At 40.9% G+C, this 19,916-nt stretch overlaps 1 protein-coding gene across 2 annotated transcripts; it reads right to left on the bottom strand.

The window, feature by feature from the left end:
• Window positions 1-498: 498 nt before the first annotated feature.
• On the bottom strand, window positions 499-18,162 carry klhl3 (kelch-like family member 3). Of its 2 annotated transcripts, XM_031732766.2 has the most exons (15): window positions 18,073-18,162; window positions 16,203-16,337; window positions 15,213-15,319; window positions 15,005-15,126; window positions 11,689-11,851; window positions 11,336-11,445; window positions 8,688-8,804; window positions 7,675-7,824; window positions 7,461-7,578; window positions 6,263-6,460; window positions 5,610-5,711; window positions 4,037-4,165; window positions 3,606-3,746; window positions 3,068-3,211; window positions 499-2,944 (listed from the first exon to the last, which is right to left on the bottom strand). In XM_031732766.2, exons 1-15 carry the CDS (start codon window positions 18,120-18,122, stop codon window positions 2,916-2,918), a joined length of 1,815 nt encoding a protein of 604 aa, XP_031588626.1. In that variant the 5' UTR covers window positions 18,123-18,162; the 3' UTR covers window positions 499-2,915. The 2 variants fall into 2 exon arrangements, with proteins under 2 accessions (XP_031588626.1, XP_039476842.1); XM_039620908.1 differs by lacking the exon at window positions 16,203-16,337 and having other exon boundaries at window positions 18,073-18,160.
• Between the last annotated feature and the right edge of the window lie 1,754 nt (window positions 18,163-19,916).

Raw genomic sequence — 19,916 nt, 5'->3', positions numbered from 1 at the left:
GTGGTGCAGGAGATTTAAGAAGACAATGAGATAGTGGTGAGTCGTGCGGGAGTAGTGACAGACGGGTTCAAGGTTGAGGTGGGATCATGGAGTCTCCCTGGCCTATGAGTTTTGTAGATGACAACTGTGACCCATTGTGAGAGTAGAGCCTGGAGAGGTGGGGGGAGCCAGCAGAAGAAGGTTGAGCGGTTTGGAGACAAACTTAGTGATGCAAGGCTGGAATGCTTGGACACGTGCAGATGAAGGAACGTGGACATATTGGACTAAGGATGTTAAACATGGAGCTGCCAGGAAGGAGGAAGTTCTCAGAAAAGATTCATAGCTGTTAGAGAAGGAGGTGTGCAGAGGGTTGGTGTGACAGACAGGACATGATCTACTGTGGCAATAAATGTTATGTATTTGGGCTGATTAAAAACCACCACTGTGCAGCTGCTCACTCGATACCAGCAGCTTACTACTTTCCATAGAAGGCAAACTAAAATGGACACAGGTGCCGTGAGTCAAACTCTCTGCTGAAGGAAATTTCCTGTTTTATGTTATTCACTCCTTTCAGCTCTGGAAAAAAAAAAGGAAGTCCACTTCATACAAAACATCCTTAAATTTCCACACAGAGTCAGTTTTAAGCTCCTTTTGCACATTAGCTCTGCTTAATTTCATAAACACATTGAACGGTTAATAAACTCACAACAGCAGCCGTTTCAGTCACAACATCCACAGTTTATATTAAAAAATATAACATCTGCTGTAAGAACATCATTATAACCTGAAGCTTCGATAAAATCACCATAATCATGACCAAATGGGTTTAATTTGCCATCTACATGAAACTGCATATTGTTATCATAGCTTTGTTTAACAACAACAACAAAAAAAATTCCCCAAAACACTTAAATTTGCTCGAGACAGATGCCGGTGAGTGTGGGTAGGTTTTATTTATCTTTTATTTTTGTAGGTGAAGAAAAGATCTAAGAAAACAAAAATACTTGGTGATGCGTTCAAGTGCTGATGGGAGGCTCTGAAATCACCTCTTATTGCTCCCAAGTGCATCTCTCTACAGTTTCAACCATTTTATTTAAGTGTCTAAAACTCAGAGTGCGATCTGTGCTTTAAAGTAGTGCCCTGAAAAATAATAATAATACATTTACACACATTTCACCTAATCAGCTTTGAGCATCTATAACATAGGAAACTTTAAAACACGGCAGAGGACATGAACGAATAAAGAGCCTCTAACCTCACTGAGGAGACATGGACTCCTAAATGCACCACGTGGCTCGAGCCACTTGCGATACTACACAGTGTAGAGGTTAAAGCGGGCTCTTGGGTGCTTTAGTTTCAGTATAAAGGCTGTCCTGATGCTGAACTCTAGCTCTTCAGATCACTACCCCAAACTGGAATATTCACAGTGATCTCTTTATATATCTCGAGCAAATTCAAGTCACTCCAAGTCTGAAATTTTAAGAACTATGTAGTATTTATAGTTCTCTGTGAGACTGCTTTGAAAGGTTAACCAAATTAGTCCATTATGTCATGATTTTAGGGAAATCAAAAACAGAAATTACAAAAGTCGACATTACATAAAAACATTTTTTTTTTTTTTATAAAACTCTCTTCAGATCAAAAGCCATGGCACCAGTCAGTCATCTACATCTAAAAGACACCCACCATCATCCAGATGGGGGCACAAAGTGACATTATCAGGCTAAGACTTGGATGTGGATAAATGCTGTGTGATAAAATTCAATCAAAAAAAATAATAAAAATAATAAATAAAATGTTAAATCTGCATGTTTTACACATTACAGCTGAATTACTACAGTGCATTTTGACACGCTCGATTCTTAATTTACTTAAGCGGTAAAAACATCTCCAGCATTTTTTGGATTATGATTCAAACTGGCACCATTTTTGTTTTTTTTACAATTATTGGCCTTTAAGAAGTGAATGTAAAAGCTCCTGTGAGTGTGATCAGAAACAGAAACAGCTGAGCGGCCGTCTGTCTGACAGCAGGTCAGCAATCAAGTTCGTTGGTCAGTCAGAGAGAGGTCGGTGTGTCCGCTCCGCCGCTCTGCGTCAGTCAGTGCAAGTGATCAGTGCTTCAGTAGTGTGTTGACAACAGCATCAAAGTCCCATCAACCGGCCTAGGTCAGAGCCCCTAAAATATTAAATATCACTCTTAATTTGCATATTTTATACATTCTTTACACCATCTGTGCAGCTCTCTAGGTCCAGGATTCCTGGAGGCGAATCAGCTCAACTCCTCAGGATAAGTTGAGCAGAGTTGCTGGGTGAGTCCTATAATTTAAAACAAATTTAAAAAAAAAAAAAAGAAAAAAAAAAAAGAACGGTCTCAACTGCTCACTCAGATTACAATAATCTTGTGAATGATGTTCCTGCAGCAGCCAATCCCAGGCCAGTGTTGGAGTGTTGAGATTATTGCCTCAATGATGTTGTGAGCAGTCTGAAACCTTTGTGCAGTCCATCGAGTCAAGTTTTTTTTCCTTCCTCAGCTGATGTTTCGAAGCTTTAATTCTCCAGGAAATTCTCCAAAAAAACAGCACGTCTCCATTTGGTCCACTAGGATCACTTCCTTCCTGTGAGTCAAAGGACACCTGTGAGTATTACAGCTGATACAGCTGCTGGTTATGTGCTTAGCATTTGAAAAAGCCCACTCTCCTGTGGCTGCTGCTTCTTATCCAGTGCAACACTGCCCTCAAACAGGATCTGACACAGCTTGAATTGAAATGACAAGAAAAAAAACAAAAACAAAACAGATGTACCCCCCCTTAAAAAAAAAAGAGAGCGATTGAGATCATTTCTGATTGTGTTAGCTCAGGACTGAGGGCGTCTCGTGTTTGTTCCGCTTTCCTGATTGCTTGCTTCAGTTCGCCGATGTGGAACCGATGCCGATGCCGTCATAACAGCTTGTCAATCACTGCGACTCCTGAAACAACGAGAACGGGACAACCAATCAGAAAAAGCAGATTTACAAACAGGTAATACGCGTTCAGCCTGTCACGTTCATTTCTCTCGGTACTGTAGAAATACTGCCTACAAGGAGACCTACCAGCATAACTTCGTCCATTGCTCATGTTGGTGGGAATGAGGCTCCACTTGTCTGTGGCTGGGTTGTAAAACTCTACAGAGGACAGGTTGCAGGACCCGTCATCTCCACCGATCACATACAGCAGCCCGTTAATGGCACAAACACCTGGGGGGGGGGGGATCAGCACGGGAATTTTGCCTCATTTATCATAAAAGGACCCAAATTACAAAATAATCAGCATACACCACGTTTACGTATGTTTTATTAGCAATACAGGAGAATAAAGGTTTTTAGTCATCTCTTACAGATCTAATATCGTTTAAAACATAGGCCAGTAGATTAAACAAACGTCTCCTTAAAGCCAATCTGAGCATTATGCAAAAAACATATTGTAAATATTTGTAGCTGAATAGTTATTTATTAGTAACAATTTAAATAACTCAAGGATCAAAAAGACAGGCAGTCATCAGCTTTTCAGAGGGAGACATAAAGCTTTAATCAGCCAGAGTGTACGATAAATAGATCGATAGATGCTGTGAACGTGTGACCGCAATCTGACCTGCGTTTCGTCGACACATGTTCATGTCGCAGACCAGCCTCCAGGTGTTGGTCTGTGGGTCGTACACCTCCACACTCTTTCTCACCAGAGGACCGTCGTGGCCTCCTGCTGCATACAGCTGACCACCCAACACACCCACACCTGGACAAAAATAAATAAATAAAATAAAATAAATAAATATCAGGAGATTGTGACAGTGAAATTCTCCAAAACCCAAATATAATACAAATTCACCACAAATGAAGAGCTTTAACAAAAAAAAGTTCTGATTTTGTTTAGATTGTTTTTACAAAAGCAGTTAGAGTCCACCAGGGGGTGCTGTTTCTACAGGTTAAATGGTAGAAAAAGGCTAATTCGAATACTAAGGGTTGAGCTGTGATGCTGCTCCCTGTGTGGATGTACAGTAGGCAGGATACAGTGGGTGGATGTACCTGCTCCACTTCGCCGTGTGCTCATCTCAGCTACATAGCACCACTGATTAGAGACTGGGTCATATTCTTCCACTGTACTGAGACACTGGCGTGATGCTCCATCATAACCCCCTACTGCGTACAGTTTACCTACAGATAAACACAAACAGGTTAAAAACACCACATATACATATTTAAAGCTTGGATTTTCATTCTGATGGCACGCAAGGTAGTTGACACACAAGTCATTCTTTTTTTCTTTTTTTTTTCTTTTTTTTTTTTTTTCCTTTTTTTTTTAACCTGTCCCGTTTGGTTCTTTTGCCATCAGAATTATTGTCTAAAGGCGAAGAAAGATGCCCAACGGATTTATTTTTACCAAATGGACCATCCCAGCCTTGCCGTAATGGTCCATTTGATTCACCTTTATTGTTTATTTTATTTTCACTTGCTGAATACGGGACAGACTTGACTGGTGGAAAGAAGGGGAGAAAGAAAGAGGAAAGAAAAAAAAAAAAAAAAAAAAACAAAAAAAAAAAAAAAAAAAAAAAAACACCTGAGAAGAGAGGGACGGGAAAAAGGGCAAAAACAAAACCAACAGAATAAGCAGACAAAAATACATATATCGATCACCTGGATCACCTGTTGAGAAAGAAAAAGAAAGCAAGCAGAAGAAAACGAGAGTAATAAACAAGATCACAATGATATATGGGAATATGACAGTAAATACTAAATATTAAACATTATTGTGCAGCACGTGAGATCGACAGCGCAGTGTGTGCTTTGAGGTAGGAGCCAAAAGGGTGTAGTTTGTGTGTGTGATCACCCGTGTGTGCACCTGTGAGCATGAATGCGCTTGTTTTTAAAAGGTTCCTTCATGTAATGATCTGCTAGAGGGTGTGGGGGGCCACTGCCCTGACCTCCAGGGCATGAAGCAGGTATGGAGGAGATCAAAACTCCAGACATCCAGAGGCCCCCAGAACACAAGAGACCAAGGAAGACCAACAGAGGGCAGCCGCGCCACTATCCCAGAAAGAGCTGAGGAGAGTCCCAGATGAGGGGTCACTCAGCAGCCGCGGAGCAGAAGCCGGGGGCTGCAGTGACGTGCCCGTGAGCTCCGCCGGCAGCCAGCTGTGCCTGAGTGACCGAGCCCCGGCCGAGAGGCCAAGGGCACCCCATCCCAAGTGGCCCGAGCGAGCCCCAGGCTCCATGCCCCGATAAGCAGCCGCCAAGGAGTGAGCCGGTGGGTACCTGGGCGCCCACCCGGACACAAAGAACCACCAACGCACCCGATGTCTGAGGGCGTCTGCCACCGGCAGGGGAAGTGGTGGGGAGATGGGCCTCCAAACCTTGAGGGCCTGAGATGTCCCCAGAGAGGTGGCGTCTGATACCCAACCTGACATATAGACACAGACAAACAGGCACACACAGATACAAACATCTATTCCCACCCTCATGCTCTCATATACAATTACTCAACACTCACCCAACGTGGAGACAGACATAGAGAGACACTGTACACACAATCACACTCCCCAAGCGTACTCTAAGCCCCGGGTCTAGGTACCCTTGCCCCTGCCACACAAGTCATTCTTACCATCAACCACCCCTACACCCACACTGCTGCGTCTGGTGTTCATGGAGGCGACGTACGTCCACTCGTTGGTTTTATAGTTGTAAACCTCGACTGTTGACAAACCTGAGACATAGATGCAAAGAAAGAAGGGAGAGATGTAGAAATGGGAAAGACTGGAAGCAAAGGTTTGCGGTAAAGGGTTACCGAGTGTGTTATCACATCAGTCTGTGAGCGTTCTACACCCAGCTGGTAGATGTGTTGTGAGAAGAAAATGGATCTCCTGCCTCCCGTGTTTTAATGGGATTTAATAGAGCATAAGAGGGCTGTGCCACTACAAGCAAATGTATCAAATGAGGAGAAAGAACAGTCACATGATGATACCAAGCCTGATGAGGAAAATCAACTTTTCTAAAATGAAAATATTGCCTTAATTTCCTTCAGTATAAACAGTTCATAATCAGTATTTTTATATTAATTGAAGGCAGTGCAATGAGATCCCTCTGTGAGCAGCAACTGGATGTATGATAGCTCTCAAACTCAAACTGCAATAATGTGACAAATTTTATCTATTCTGACTGAAGTTTACTAAAGTTAAAAATGTGTTTATTTGTGTTACCAACAGGCACATTATGCATAAACCCACTGCTATTAATAGCTATATGCATTATGTGTACCTATGCTTCCATTAAAGCCTCCCACAGCATACAGTAAATCGCCCAGCACAGCGGCTCCCAGCGTGCTGCGTCTCTCCTGCATGCTCGACACCGCACTCCACTGGTCTCTTGTGCCGTCATACACGTCCACCGTACGCTCCCGCAGCGAACTGTTGAAACCTCCGACCGCAAACACTCGGCCCACCATGGAAACCACACCTGGGAAACAAGACAAAGAATTTGAGGATGAGATCATAGTTTGTAAAATTTAAACGCAGGTTTCCAAAACCATAAATGCTTTAAGAAACAACGAGAATGTGCGTTTCTGACATTTTGGTTTATGAAAATCAAATTGTGTGCATGTTTCATTCAGACCAATTTCAGGATTTAATGGTACCAGCCTGAATAACATATCAAATATAAACTAATTATAATTGTAAATTCTTATTAAACTATTATCAGCTGACATTAGGTACTTTTAAGAGGAATCTTGACTAAAGTAGACACATTTAAACCTTTGATGGCTATTTTAGATCAGTATATCTAAACAAAGTTTCTCCTGAATCCTTCCATCTTTAATGGTCTTTCTTACAACCTTGTTGAACCTCATTCATACCCTATACAGGACTAGACCATAGCTGGTCTGCTGCATTGTTCTACTGATTGTTGGAGGTTGTTCCTCCTTTTTTCAATGCTTTTGCAGTGCAGGAACTAAAACCATAATAAGTCTACAGAGCTTTTGGGGGCTGTTTTATCTCCTACTACAGAGTCAGTAGTTTTGGTCCATATGTAGGCTTGAGTAATCTGGATAAAAAGCAAGACTGGTACAGACTTACACGTATATAGATCAGTCATTGAACATGAATGCAGCACAAGCCACCAGCATTGCAAAAATATAAATGTAAACCTTAAGAAGTGGATAAATAAGGAAATATGATTGCTCAGTAAATTCCTTATTGATCCTATATAATATACATTTTAAACTTGTATATAAGACCATATATTCCTGTCAACATACTACACGGCATCCAACACACCGCAAACAAATGTAGAAATAAGACGTGAGAAATAAGGTTTGGACGGAACAGTGCAGGCAGTCCCCAAAACTGATTCAAATGCAGCCATTATTTGTATTTTTCCATCAAAAGTGCATTATGCAGCAGTATTATTCAACCCACTGTTTACAGATGTCACTAGACGCACCAAGTAATGAACTAACCTGCCCGGCAGCGTCTAGAAGGCAGGTCGGCCACTTGGTACCAACGATCTTCCTGGAAGTCGTAACACTCCACGCTGCGGATGGCTTTGGGAGCCTGACCACCCACTACAATCATCACCTGCACGTCCACACAGACCCACAGTAAGAAAATACAAGTGCACATGTGTGTATTTTATGTTAGAAACCTTCAGCTTTGGCACATTTCTGCGTGTACCTTTGGGATGCTGATTGGAGTTCGTGGTCGTGTCCTATCAGTCTTTATGAGGTGACGCTGGTCAGCAGGCAACAGGTGATACTTCATTGCTTCTATGAGGAAATCTTTACAAGTGTTGTTGTTCTTTATCAAAGCTTCTTCCTCTACAATCTGAAACAGGGATCAGATTTCATTCAAGACAAAGATGCACAGTAGATTTTTCTTGAGTACTCAGGCCTTTCAGTCTCTGAAGGCATTTCTAAATATAATAACTCATCTTTTCATCAAGCCCCTCTGTTGTTGCAATACCTGTTTAAAATGTATTGCACAACAGTGGCAGAGACATGAACACTACAGGTGGGAGGAGAGGGGAAAAAAATTACGTGGGAAACCGGTTTCTTGTGTGTGACTTAAGCAAAAATCAGTGCTGTTGAAATATTTGCATGTAGGCACACTAATTGTGGCAAGCTGGCCCACAAACATGATGACTAATGTACTGCACAATAATGAACAAACAGTGATTTATTTCAACATCAACTCTTCTTAACATACTGTGATGAAAACCACTTGTAGCTGTGGGAGTGAGGTAGCTAGATCTGACTTTGTTATCCAACCTAAAGGCCAGAAACTAGTCTAATATCTTAGTAGAGCAGTGATTCCCAATTGGGACGAGCCATCAAGGTACGGCAAACAAAGCTATGAGCTGAATTTATTCTATATCACATCAACAGTGGGGCTCTCAAACCCCCCAATGTAAAGCGGATTGAGAAACTAAACAAGCAAATCAGTAAAAATCAAATCAAGGACAACATAATGAAGGAAATGCTTGATAGACTAGTGTGATGGTCAAAGTTGTGGGTTGGCCAGAGGAGATTATTAGATCACATAATGAGCGATAGCAGTCTTAGGTTTGACAAAGCAGAGTTCTTTTGAATATTCAATTATATCTGATGGCACGGGTGACTGAAAGCCATGATTAACCCCTGTCACCTGTTGGTCAAAGACCGATAATGTTTAAACAGAATTCGTTTTACCTGTACCAGGTAATCTCTGGAAAGCAGTGGAAGTCTCACATGCTCCATTAGTTTGGGCATGTATTCCAGACGAGCTGGTTTATCATGTTTGATCCACGATATCATTGCCTCGAACACCTAAGAACAAGGAAAAATATGAAGGATATGATGAAACTGCTCCGAGGTAGAAGAGACCACAGCAGTTTATTACAGAGACTCTCAGTTACTTTGTTTGGCCCCACTTTGTCTGTACAAGTGCTTATCTACATCAGTACTCCACATTTTCTGGGGGTGTGAAAGCTTGAAAAGTTTTGGGATCAAAAAGTTAAAAACTGGGAACAAAACCTGTTGGCACAAGCCCAATTGTATCCCATCCCCTCGCTGAATGGCGTTAAGAGGGCGTGACTGATTTTTCTTGGAAGCTGCTGGATGTTAGAAATGTGCAGGCTGAGACTGAAACAGTGAGACTAACAGTGTATAAATACACGACACACCTCATAATCCCAACGACTTTCCTCTTTTGTAGACGCTATGAAGTTTCAAGACTGATCGCTCCCAGGAGCAATCGACAGAACAGAGGCTGCAGACACTAGTTTCATGCCACACCCCCCAAGTTATCTGCCATTTCATATTCATTGTGCTACTTCAGTCCCATTTATCTCTTGATAGCCTGTAGGGCAGCTCCACAAGAGCAAAGGGGGGACTGAGTGCCCCCCACATTGTGCACAAAGGACACCAGCGATGGTAGTTGAGATTAAGAGGACAATTGTTCAAAACCTTTCCAGACTCTTATCTTCCAGGATTAAAAACATCTTGTTTCAGAAATGAAAGTGGCAACGTTTTACAAGGCAGATGCTAAAAGCACGTTGAATGTCCTCAGACAGGCACTGTCAGTAAAAATGCAGAGACTCCTGCTGCCATTTATTTCAACTAGAACACAACCAGTACCAGTACTGTACAAAAGTTTTGAGCCACCGTTCCTAAAACAAAATGTAAAACGGTCTTAAGCAACAGTTCTCCAGACTTTCTGAATATCTTTCAAAGTTTTGACACTGGCTGCTTTTTCGCCCTTTTCCAGTCCAGTTTGTGTAGCCGATCATTTTCATTGTTTTTTTATTTAACACTGGCCGATGAATCATTCAACCATAAAAAGGCTCATCAAGGGATGCACCAGTGTTTGTCTAAACATAACAGACAACTTAGCAAAAAAACTGTGTTAAATGGAATCTTTACACACTTCGTTACTAGCAGCCCGTCAGAAATGCAAACACAATTTGTTCCCATTTCTTTAACTGAATCTATGAAAAACACCAAAGATAACAACTTGACAGGCATTAAAATGGTGTTTTTGCACCAATAAGGTAAATACCAAAGTGCTATTAGGTAAAAACTTAATATATTGTGGCAGTATGCACTTCCAAGATTAGAGGAAACTAGTCAAGTAGCAAAAATGGGCAACTGGCAGCTGAAAACTACCAGCAAATAAATCACTATCTGAAAGTCACGTCCTTAAGAAATGGGACAAAATCCAGCAAAAACCCAAGTGGCCCTTTTGTTGAGCCATTTGTTTGTTAAAGCCTCGTCAGAAATGGTGTGAGGGGAAGGGTGGCTGTTAAGAAGCCATTCTTAAGGAAGAGAAGTTGGACTGAAAACCAGTGGCAACGGTTTTGATGAAGTGATGAATCCAAATTTGAATTTGGACTGGATTGGGTTTAACCAGAGCCTAACATTACTGAAGCAGTGTGGGATCATCTTGACAGAACAGAACAAAAGGCAGCCACCAACATCCAAAGCCTGGAAAACTATTCCTGAAGACTACTCAGACCAGCTTTCTTGTAATTTCTTTAAGAGTTCGGGCTGTGTTGAAGAATAAAGGTGATCATAGCAAATACAGACTGTCAAGCTCCTTTGTGTTTATACCAATTCTGTTTTTGCCTTATATACTGTATTTTTATATAGGGTTGCACATTTCAATCCATCACTGCACCCATTTCCAATTTTCCTTGCAAAATATAAAGAAATGAGGGGTGATGCAAGACTTTTGCACAATGGAGTATGTAAAGCAATAAAAAACTATGTAATTTGTGTTCTCCTCCTCTCACCTAAGAGGTTAATGGAGGGGGAATCCTGTTTCAATGATGCATGAACACTCACGTGATGGAAGAACAAAGTCAAATTGAGACAATACACAAAAATGACCTCAAGAATTTAATCCACTCACTTCATCTAATCCACTCACAAAACAGCTGTAGCAGGTAAATCAGAGGTAACTGACTGTGTCTGCTGATGCAGTTTGTTTGGCGCTTCATGGTTAGCGTGACAGCGTCCAACTCCCTGTGTTTATGTTTGAATCAACCTTTGCTGTCAGTGCTCTGACAGCAGCATGTCACACAGCTGTTACATCAAACTCTTGCTGTTTGACAGGTTAACTGCAGACAGATGTGCCATCCCCAGGAATATATGTCTGCTGTCAGATTCAGCCCATCATACACAGCAAGTGTGGGATGACTCTTATTTTAATTGGCTTTACTGTCCATTTTTCTGAAGTCTGCTTTACTTCAGAGATTTTGTGATCACTGAAGTGAAAATCTGTTATGGATTTCATTTTCACTCAAGCATCTTTAAAAAATAAATAAATAAAAATATGTATCTTTATGGTGACGCCTGACCTTTTCCTCTGTTGACACGGTGAGTTTGTCGCTGGAAATGAGGCTGCACACCTGCTGCAGAGAAAGGCTCAGAAACTCCTCGCCCTGCACCACATCAGTGAAATGCTGCTCTGAGAGACACAAACATCCACGGTTAGCCACAGCACACATTAAACATTGTCCCAGCAAGCAAAGCTCAAATGAAAACATGTTTGTTTTCCCCCCAAAATAATCTCTCTGCTGTCCAAGACACCTAATATATTCCCTAGACTTGTATCAGATTTTAAACACCTCATAAACCAGCCAACTGACGAAGTGACAGATGATGTGAGATTTGTGGTGTGAATAGGGAAAGAAAAAAAAATATATCTTACCAGCGTAAGCATGGGCTTGGTTGAGAAGCTGTGTGCATGTATGCAGGTCAGCAAAGGCTCTGATGCCTAAGCAGTTGGTGGGATGAAGCTGAGATTGCAGGAATTCGCAACAAACCTGACGCACGTCCATCAGCTGGAGGAGGCTGGCTGCAGGCAACAGTACCTAATATTTAAAAAAAAAAAAAAAGTCACAAAATGTTGAGTTAGCAGTTTACCTGCACAGCCATTCCCTGTGTAAACAACTCAAGACTTCATCAGCACTGTAGGTCTGTTATTCAGTGAGCTAATCAAACAAACTCAATCAACTCATCATTCAGGTTAGGAAGCAAACTGGTACCCAGTACGTTTATCAGTAGGATTAACTTTAAGGATTGGACAGAACTGAAGAAGCTTCTCGGATGAGAGGTGAAACGTCTTCAAGCAACTTAAAAAAGTCCAGACGCTTTTCTTTCCAAGCTCCTTGAAGTAGAGAAACTCACATTTGGTTTTGATCTCTACTTTGAATGAGGAGCTACTAAACCATTTCCTGCAAGACTTTCAACTTGGTGCAAGAGCCTCTAAAACCAAAGGTCCGAGCTCACAAACATGTCAGCTATGCTTGCCACTTAAAGTTTATAAACACAAACATCATGGATTTAACAATTTTCTGCAATTCCTCATACTTCTATTTTCTTTACCAGCGACAAAAAGAAAAAATTCCAGCCCAGGACCATAATCAGCCAATAGCCATTGTCCTTGGTCCTGACCAGAGTCGACCTCATATATGATTACAAGCCAGTCCGATTCGTGCATACACAACACATACACACTGACAGCCACGCGCTAACATGTTAACATGAAAGCTTCTCACTGGGCGTGAAGACACAACACCGCATGGAGATGACCCCAAAAACACTTGAAACAACAAACCTAATCAGACACTTAAAATCACCTTCACCTTGCTGAACACGGACATTTAACTGAGGCTAACAAAGGCTAAAAAAGCTAAAGCTATCCAGAGCTCAGAGCCGGGACTAAGACGGCAGCCTCGGTATGAGCAAAGTTTAAAACCGTTACAAGGAAAATTGCAGAGACAAGTGAAAAAGAGAAAGAGATTGATGTTCTATTATCTGCTGAAGTTAGGAACACTGGAAAAATTATTCAAGTACCTGAAATTGATTTTGTTATATAAACCTGTTGAACCTGCTTCTGTTTGGTAGGTAAAAATGGGTGTGCAGTAACTCATTTTCAGTTAGTTATGTGTACCTCTTTCCACTAAAGAAGACTCTGTAACTTACTGCAATTAGGGAGAAATTGTAAAGCTTAGCCTTCATTTTCACTGTAAATCTGCTTCTCTTTTAAGCAAGTCCTTATCCTTTACAGCAGAGTGCTTTCACTCTCCTTGGCATCCCAAACTGAGTCCCTGTTAATCGCAGCTCAAATAAAGGTAACTAGAAGAGAGCTTTTTAGTCAACAAAATATAAATAGAGTCCTAAATAAAGAGTTATCTGAAAAATCTGGCTCCAGTCCGCGTTCTGCAGCTTTTGTTTGTATTCTGATTTTATTTCCCTCCCGACACATTGTTAGAACACTAGATATTATGCTAAACTCATCACTGTGACATAAAGATACCTGAAAAATATATACTAGCTCTCTCTAAAGTGTTACCACAAGCAGAACAATGATTAATAAGCACACCAAATAAGAGTCTGCACACATTCAACTGGCAACTAACACTTACTGCTCGATCAGTACCCACCCTGGCCACTTGAAACTTTTTTCTAGACCAGCCCTCATTTTTTTGGCTACGGCTTTGTTTTTAAAACCGGTGCCGCTTTTTGTCCATTTCAACATTTGTGACAAGCATCTAGGGTACTGCTGAGAGACTGATGCTAACAAAGCTACTCATTAGTTTAAGTAGGTCAGTGTCTGCCTGCCTCAACACCTCACCGTTTCTTCAGACACACACACACACACACGCGCACACACACACACACACACACAGAATGAGTACTGTCACTGTGTCCTCTGTTTCCTGTGCACAGCTGCCCCGAAGCCTTGCATCTTCTAAAACAGAGCATCAGGCCCAGTGAAACTCTGTTTACAGCAGCTGTGACACACCAACACACACACACACACACACACACACACACACACACACACACACACACACACACACACACACACACACACACACACACACACGGCTGCAAGCAAAACAAAAACATTTTTAGTACAGAGAAACACTGACCTTCAAGAAAAAAAAAAGAAAAGAAAAAAAAGAGTCAAAATCCAACTTTTTACAGAATTTTTTTTGTCAAAACACACACACACAAACACAAAAATTGAGAGCCAATCAGCAAGGCACGCTGCTAACAGTTGGAGGATTTCCTGCCTCTCTCCATGCACACTTCCTGCACTAATAATCAGAGGAAGCCCCTTGCCTGCAGCTGGATCAAGCTGAGCTGTGAGAGAAGCCATGCAGCTACCACAGGTTAATGCCACCAAGCTAACCAAAGCCTCAGTGCTGTGCTTTCACAGCAAAAAACACAGAAAGCTCTGTGTTTGTCCTCTGTAGTAAACATCTGCTCCTCAAACACGGCCAATCGGAGCCTCCTGATAAAAGGGAAAGACTTAAAATAATGACAATCCTCTTCAGGTATTATGCAGCTATATGTCTGAAACACATTTATGATGATAAACAAAAACAATAATATCATTAAAATGCTTTTGTGAGCAACACACTTTTATTAAAATTAATTTAGGTCTTAAAACAGGTAAATAGAGGCACTTTCCCCAAGAAGAACAGTTCAAAATATGTTTTTAGTTTATAGTTTAGCAGCAGTGCTTAAAAAAATTAAAAGCCTTTATCCACCCTAAACAGGATTAATATGCAGTTATTCTTTCTTGTGCTTAAACTGGTGAACAAAAACAAATGGCAGGATAAAGAAAAGGGCAGCAAGTTAAGAGTTACAAATTTCCTTCTTAAAACAAAGGATGTTTTGTAAGAGCCAGACTAATGCTGCGATCGTTTTGCTTGGAGCAGCAGCAGCGCCACTTTGATATAATTATCTAACTTGTTAAACAAGTGTGAAAAAAGAAAGTGTGACAACATGATGTTTTAATATGCAGCTCCCCAGGCAGCTCCATGTTTACTTCTCCATTGTTAACCATTAAACAGGGGAGACGACCAGCTTACAGGGCTAGATGGATAGCCGTTATTAGCAAAGGTGAGTATGTTATTGCTGCTGACATACAACAGTCATTTTAAAGCACAAGCATTCAAATGAACACACCATAAGAGAGGAGAAATGGGAATGAAATGCAGTATTCTCACCTGGACGTTGTCCTCTGTGACCTCGATCTCTGCTGTGTAAATATAGTCGACCAGTTTTCTCAGAGTCTGACCGTCCACCTCTCTGATCTCCACCTGGTAAGCTTTACTCTCACTCATATCACCTACGCACACATAGACACACACAGCTAAGCATACACACAACTGTGTGCAGCATCATACACAATGCACAAAAATAGTGTGCGTGTACCTGTGAACATGGCACAGAAGTAAGGGCTACAGGACGCCAAGACCACCCTGTGAGCTGGCACTTCGACGCTCCCGGCTACCAGCTGGACGTCACACAGCATCTTTTTACTGGAGGAAGGACAAACAGACAGCGTTATGTACGAGACGATGTCCATAACTAGACATCTGATTTTATCATTTACAATTTTCAGATTCTTCATTATTTTTGTGCAGAAACACTCAATTCCCTAATGTTGGCACCTACAAACAAGACGCTTATTAGAAAGTAAATCTAAACAGACACAGACAGTAACACTATGAGATTGAGGCATTGAATCAAAGAGAATTTAACTCATTTTTTGATAAAGACTAAAAAATTACTGACATTAGAACATACATATGTCACAGACATACAATAAACACAAAATAGAGCAACAGATAAGCATTAATGCTTCTGGTCATTCCGGTTGCTTTGTCAATTGAGAGTTCTGGAGAGATTTTATCAGTTGTGTCAAAAATATAAGGCAGAATTATTAAAAAAAAATTTGTACAAATGTGAAGTTAAATCTGCACTCAAGAGCCAGGGACGACGGGCACCTTTGAAGCCAAGTATGACCTGTACTGCTTTGAGCAAAAAACTCTGGTATTCATCACCAGTTGATGAAATATCACAGTAAAATACATGAATCTGGGCCAGTTGTCTGGAGGTTCACATTTCACATTTCACAAGCCCACAGTCGTTTTTGTCATGCATGTGCAGAATAAAACATCCCCACCAAACAGAAGAGGTTTACCAGTAGCTGTTTGACAGTGATTTGCAGTTGAAGTCTCTTCTTTAAAAATGCAACAGTTCAGTTCAGGCAGAAGTAATGTACTGCTGCACTGACATTTTCAGACAAGCCAGGTGAACAAGCGAAGACTTGCATGTCCTTTCTGGCTTACAAAACTCAATACGGCCTCTTCGTTCTCAAGTTAAAACGAAACGGTAGAAACCACAATTTGAGCAACGCACCTCCTCAGGTCGTTCATCAACTGAAACGCTTTCCTCATGTGTGTCTGGTTGAAGGTGTGCATCCCTCCATTCACCGTGTCCTCTTCTGAATCGGTGGTACAGGGTGGACGCGGTGAGGCCGGTGTGGCCACCAGACTGGTAAGACATAAGAAGCAGCGTCTGGATCAGCGGATATCGATGATGACCTCGCAGTTAGGACAAGCTACTTCATGGTTAATCTCTAAATAGCTTTAAAAATGGATTTTGTTGGGAGCAGTTTAAGGGAAAAGGCAACCATAACAAAGCCTCCACCATGTTTTACAGATGACTGTAGACACTCACTGTTGTACATCTCCCCTCACCTCCTCTGTACATACGGATGATCTGAACCAAAAATAATTTTATACGGCTTCATCACTCCATAAAACTTCTTGCTACAGTCCAGTTCTTATGTAATTTGGCATCGCTCAGCCTTATCTCCTCATTTCCCTTCCTTAAGAATGGCTTTTTAACAGCCACCTATCCAATGAGGCCATTTCTGATGAGGCTTCAGCAAACAGTAGACAGATCATCTCTCAGATCCTGTGTCAGCTCTTTGTGTAGATACAACACTGGCTCATCCTTGAGTTAGGTGCCTTTCTATCCTTGAATGGTTAACTGGTTAGTGTTAAGTAGAAAGTTTGGATTTCTCAAGACAATCAAAACAATAACAACAACAACAACAACAGAGTCTGGCTTCTTGGAAGCAAACTACAGAAAAATGAGTATCTGTATACTCAAAGCTGATCCATTAAACTGATGGATGTCATCTTCATGTTAATCTAAAGGTACCAAATAACCATTTAATCATGTCTATTTTACTGAGGATACCTGCTCTATTCAAGATGATTGGAAGAAAGGTGTTCTTTGACCCTATCCTTTATTAAGGATTAATGCTGGATACATTTTATGGTCAGTGCATCCTTTGAAAAGACTAAAAACAGCCACAATATATAGGGTTTTATTTCTTTTAACGAGCCAAGCAATTAGTGCCTATTTGCTGTGGAAGATTAACAAACATCTGCCACACAGATGGCATGTGCATATTACTGGTAACTTCTTTTACACGGGGACTGCACAGAAAAAGAAGCCCTCACATGTTTACAAAGAAAAGTGGGGGAGAGCATACAGACCTGAAGCTTCAGCCCAAACCTTAGGATATTAATTTACAAGCAAATGTGACCTGCAGCGAGCTGAAAGCCCATCTGATAGCGGTTTTTCTGTCCGACACTGTTTGTTTAAACAGTGCCTGGCTGTCTCCACCGTGCATGTACTGTACGATGTGCTATCTTAACTCTCAAAACAAGCAGTCTCTTCACCCACAGATAATCAAGCACTTCGAAGAATTTATGATGCTGCTCTGAAAAGTCACAGTAGCTGCCCGGTAACTCGTTTGTGTTTAACAGCTTACGGTAAGCTTGTCTTCATGTGTCCAAAAAAACCAAATCAACAGGAAGCTGTTCAATTCATTTTAAGTTTGTTGTGGGTCAAGTTAGCTAGCTCCTAGCATTGCTAACCAGCATATAACCTTATGACAGCCATGAATATCAAGTGAAATCGTATTCTAAGCTACTTTAAAAATAATTACAAACCAACCCACATTCAGTCAACTATCTATAGTCTGGTTTGGTTGGCTGCCATCAGCTGAGCAGCCAGTGATGCTAGCTGACTAACGGACGCCAACTAGTCAACACAGCTAGCCCCGAGTTCGCGTGCTGTGAGCGAGCTCTCGAGCTGTCCGTGTTGGATTTTTGGCCACTACATCGCGTAGGTTCAAATGTCATCCAACAGATGCAGAAGCAGCCTGAATATAGGTTTAGAAAACCTAATCCCCACCGATGAGCCAACTCACCCCAACGACACACCGTCCATCCTCCCGGAGTCAGAGAACACAGCGGGCATGAGCGCCGAGCGGCCGGCTGCACGCAGATCGTCTATTAGAAAGATGAGTCACTCCGCGAGAGTGGCATACACAGATGGTTTTATGTGGTGACTCACTCCCTTCATTTTTATACACATTTTTTTAATAGTTATTTTAAAACACAGTAAGCCAACCTTTGAAAAATAATAAGTAATGACAAGAATTATCAACAAGACCACAATTTCATAAGAGTTATTATGAGTCGCTTTTGGTTCGTTTGTTGTCATCGTTCTTTCTTTCTTTGCATCATTAGTCTTTTGTTTTTTGTTTTCATTTCTCTTATCTTAAAAACACAACTGATTTTAATTTAAATTAGCTGGATGACTATAATTCAGATATTCAGATTAACTAAAAAGAAAATGCGTTCAGATGCCTGTTGTGTCCATTTGCATTAGAAAGGCAGCACAGTCAATAAATGCTTCTGCATTTGCAGGACTGGATGAGTACAATTGATTTTCCATCATCTGGCTAATCAAATCACTGTTTCAGCTCTAACAAGAAATGTGAAATCCATCACCTGGTATAAAGGAGGGGTTACCAGCTACTTAAGATAACAGGGAAATGCAGCAACGTTGTAGACATAAAATAAACCTTTTTTTTTTGTTATTTTAGTTGTATTGCAAGAGCTGTTAGTCTTTAAATCTCTGCAATGGAAAGACTGCCAAAGTAAAAGAAATTAGATGACTTATAAATCATCTTAAATACGCCCACATTATGAATATTTAGGTTTTATTAAATAGCAAGATTGTGCAATCCAAAATTGCTTACTGGAGGGTTGTTTACCAACTGGTGGTCTGCATTTCATCTATTAGCGTATCATAAAATGCTTACTAAGGAGTCAAATACAAATAGTCACATCTGGTCACCCTTCTGACCAGATGTACCACTGAAAGAGTCCCATTTTAAAATCTATGGGAGCATTCAGTGATTGCAAATACCACGAAGCAAAATTCCTACCCTTTATTGTGAGGTTTCAAACATAAGTCAGCAAGCTTTTGAATTCACTTTTATAGGATTAGAATGATGATTCTGTATTGTTTGTGTAGTATTTATATCCCAGTCCCTGGTGAAAGTTAAAATAATTATATGTATAATAACTGGCCAGAGGCTTTGCACATTTACATTCAGTAACTCCTGAGCAAAAGGGATATGTAGAACTATTTCTATAAGTTAATTGTTTCTATTTTAACAGCACAAACATGCATTTAGTTTTCATCAGCAATAACAAAAAATAACTTTCTATCAGTTGATGTTAAAATAAAACGCTTATAGGCTATGTATCAGCACCTTTATGCGCTATTCACGAGGGATTCAGCAAATGATAGAAGTGGCTCAAAAAATAACTCTTTGGACTACAGTAAAAAAATGACATATCAAGTTCTGCATGTAGTGTAAATAATGGTTGTCTCTATAATAAATCTTTCTGGCTCCACCCACTGTTTGACTTAGTATTTTACATTCGCAGCCAGTGGATCACATGTGTCCAGTGATCAGAGCTTTATTCTGGCTTCCTGTGAGTCAGAGATTTTACTGCTGTTGTAAAACACTGAACGGGTTAGTGTCAACAGCACTCCTCTCACGAACTCTAAAGGGAATAATTATGAGTTATACACCGGAACCGTCTCAGTTAGCCTGATTTAATATTGCTAATCTCACTCTATATGAATTGAAGGTGACTTAAAATCCTATATGTAACTTGTGAAAAACAAAAAAGAAATTATTGTGTGCCTGAGTGAGTGAACCCTGCAACCTTGTGCCTGAAGAACTGAACTCTG

Source organism: Oreochromis aureus, linkage group 2 (assembly GCF_013358895.1).
Source record: "Oreochromis aureus strain Israel breed Guangdong linkage group 2, ZZ_aureus, whole genome shotgun sequence".
NCBI lineage: Eukaryota > Metazoa > Chordata > Actinopteri > Cichliformes > Cichlidae > Oreochromis > Oreochromis aureus.
Note: the sequence above shows the minus strand (reverse complement) of the source record. Positions and strands in the feature narration are given on the sequence as shown.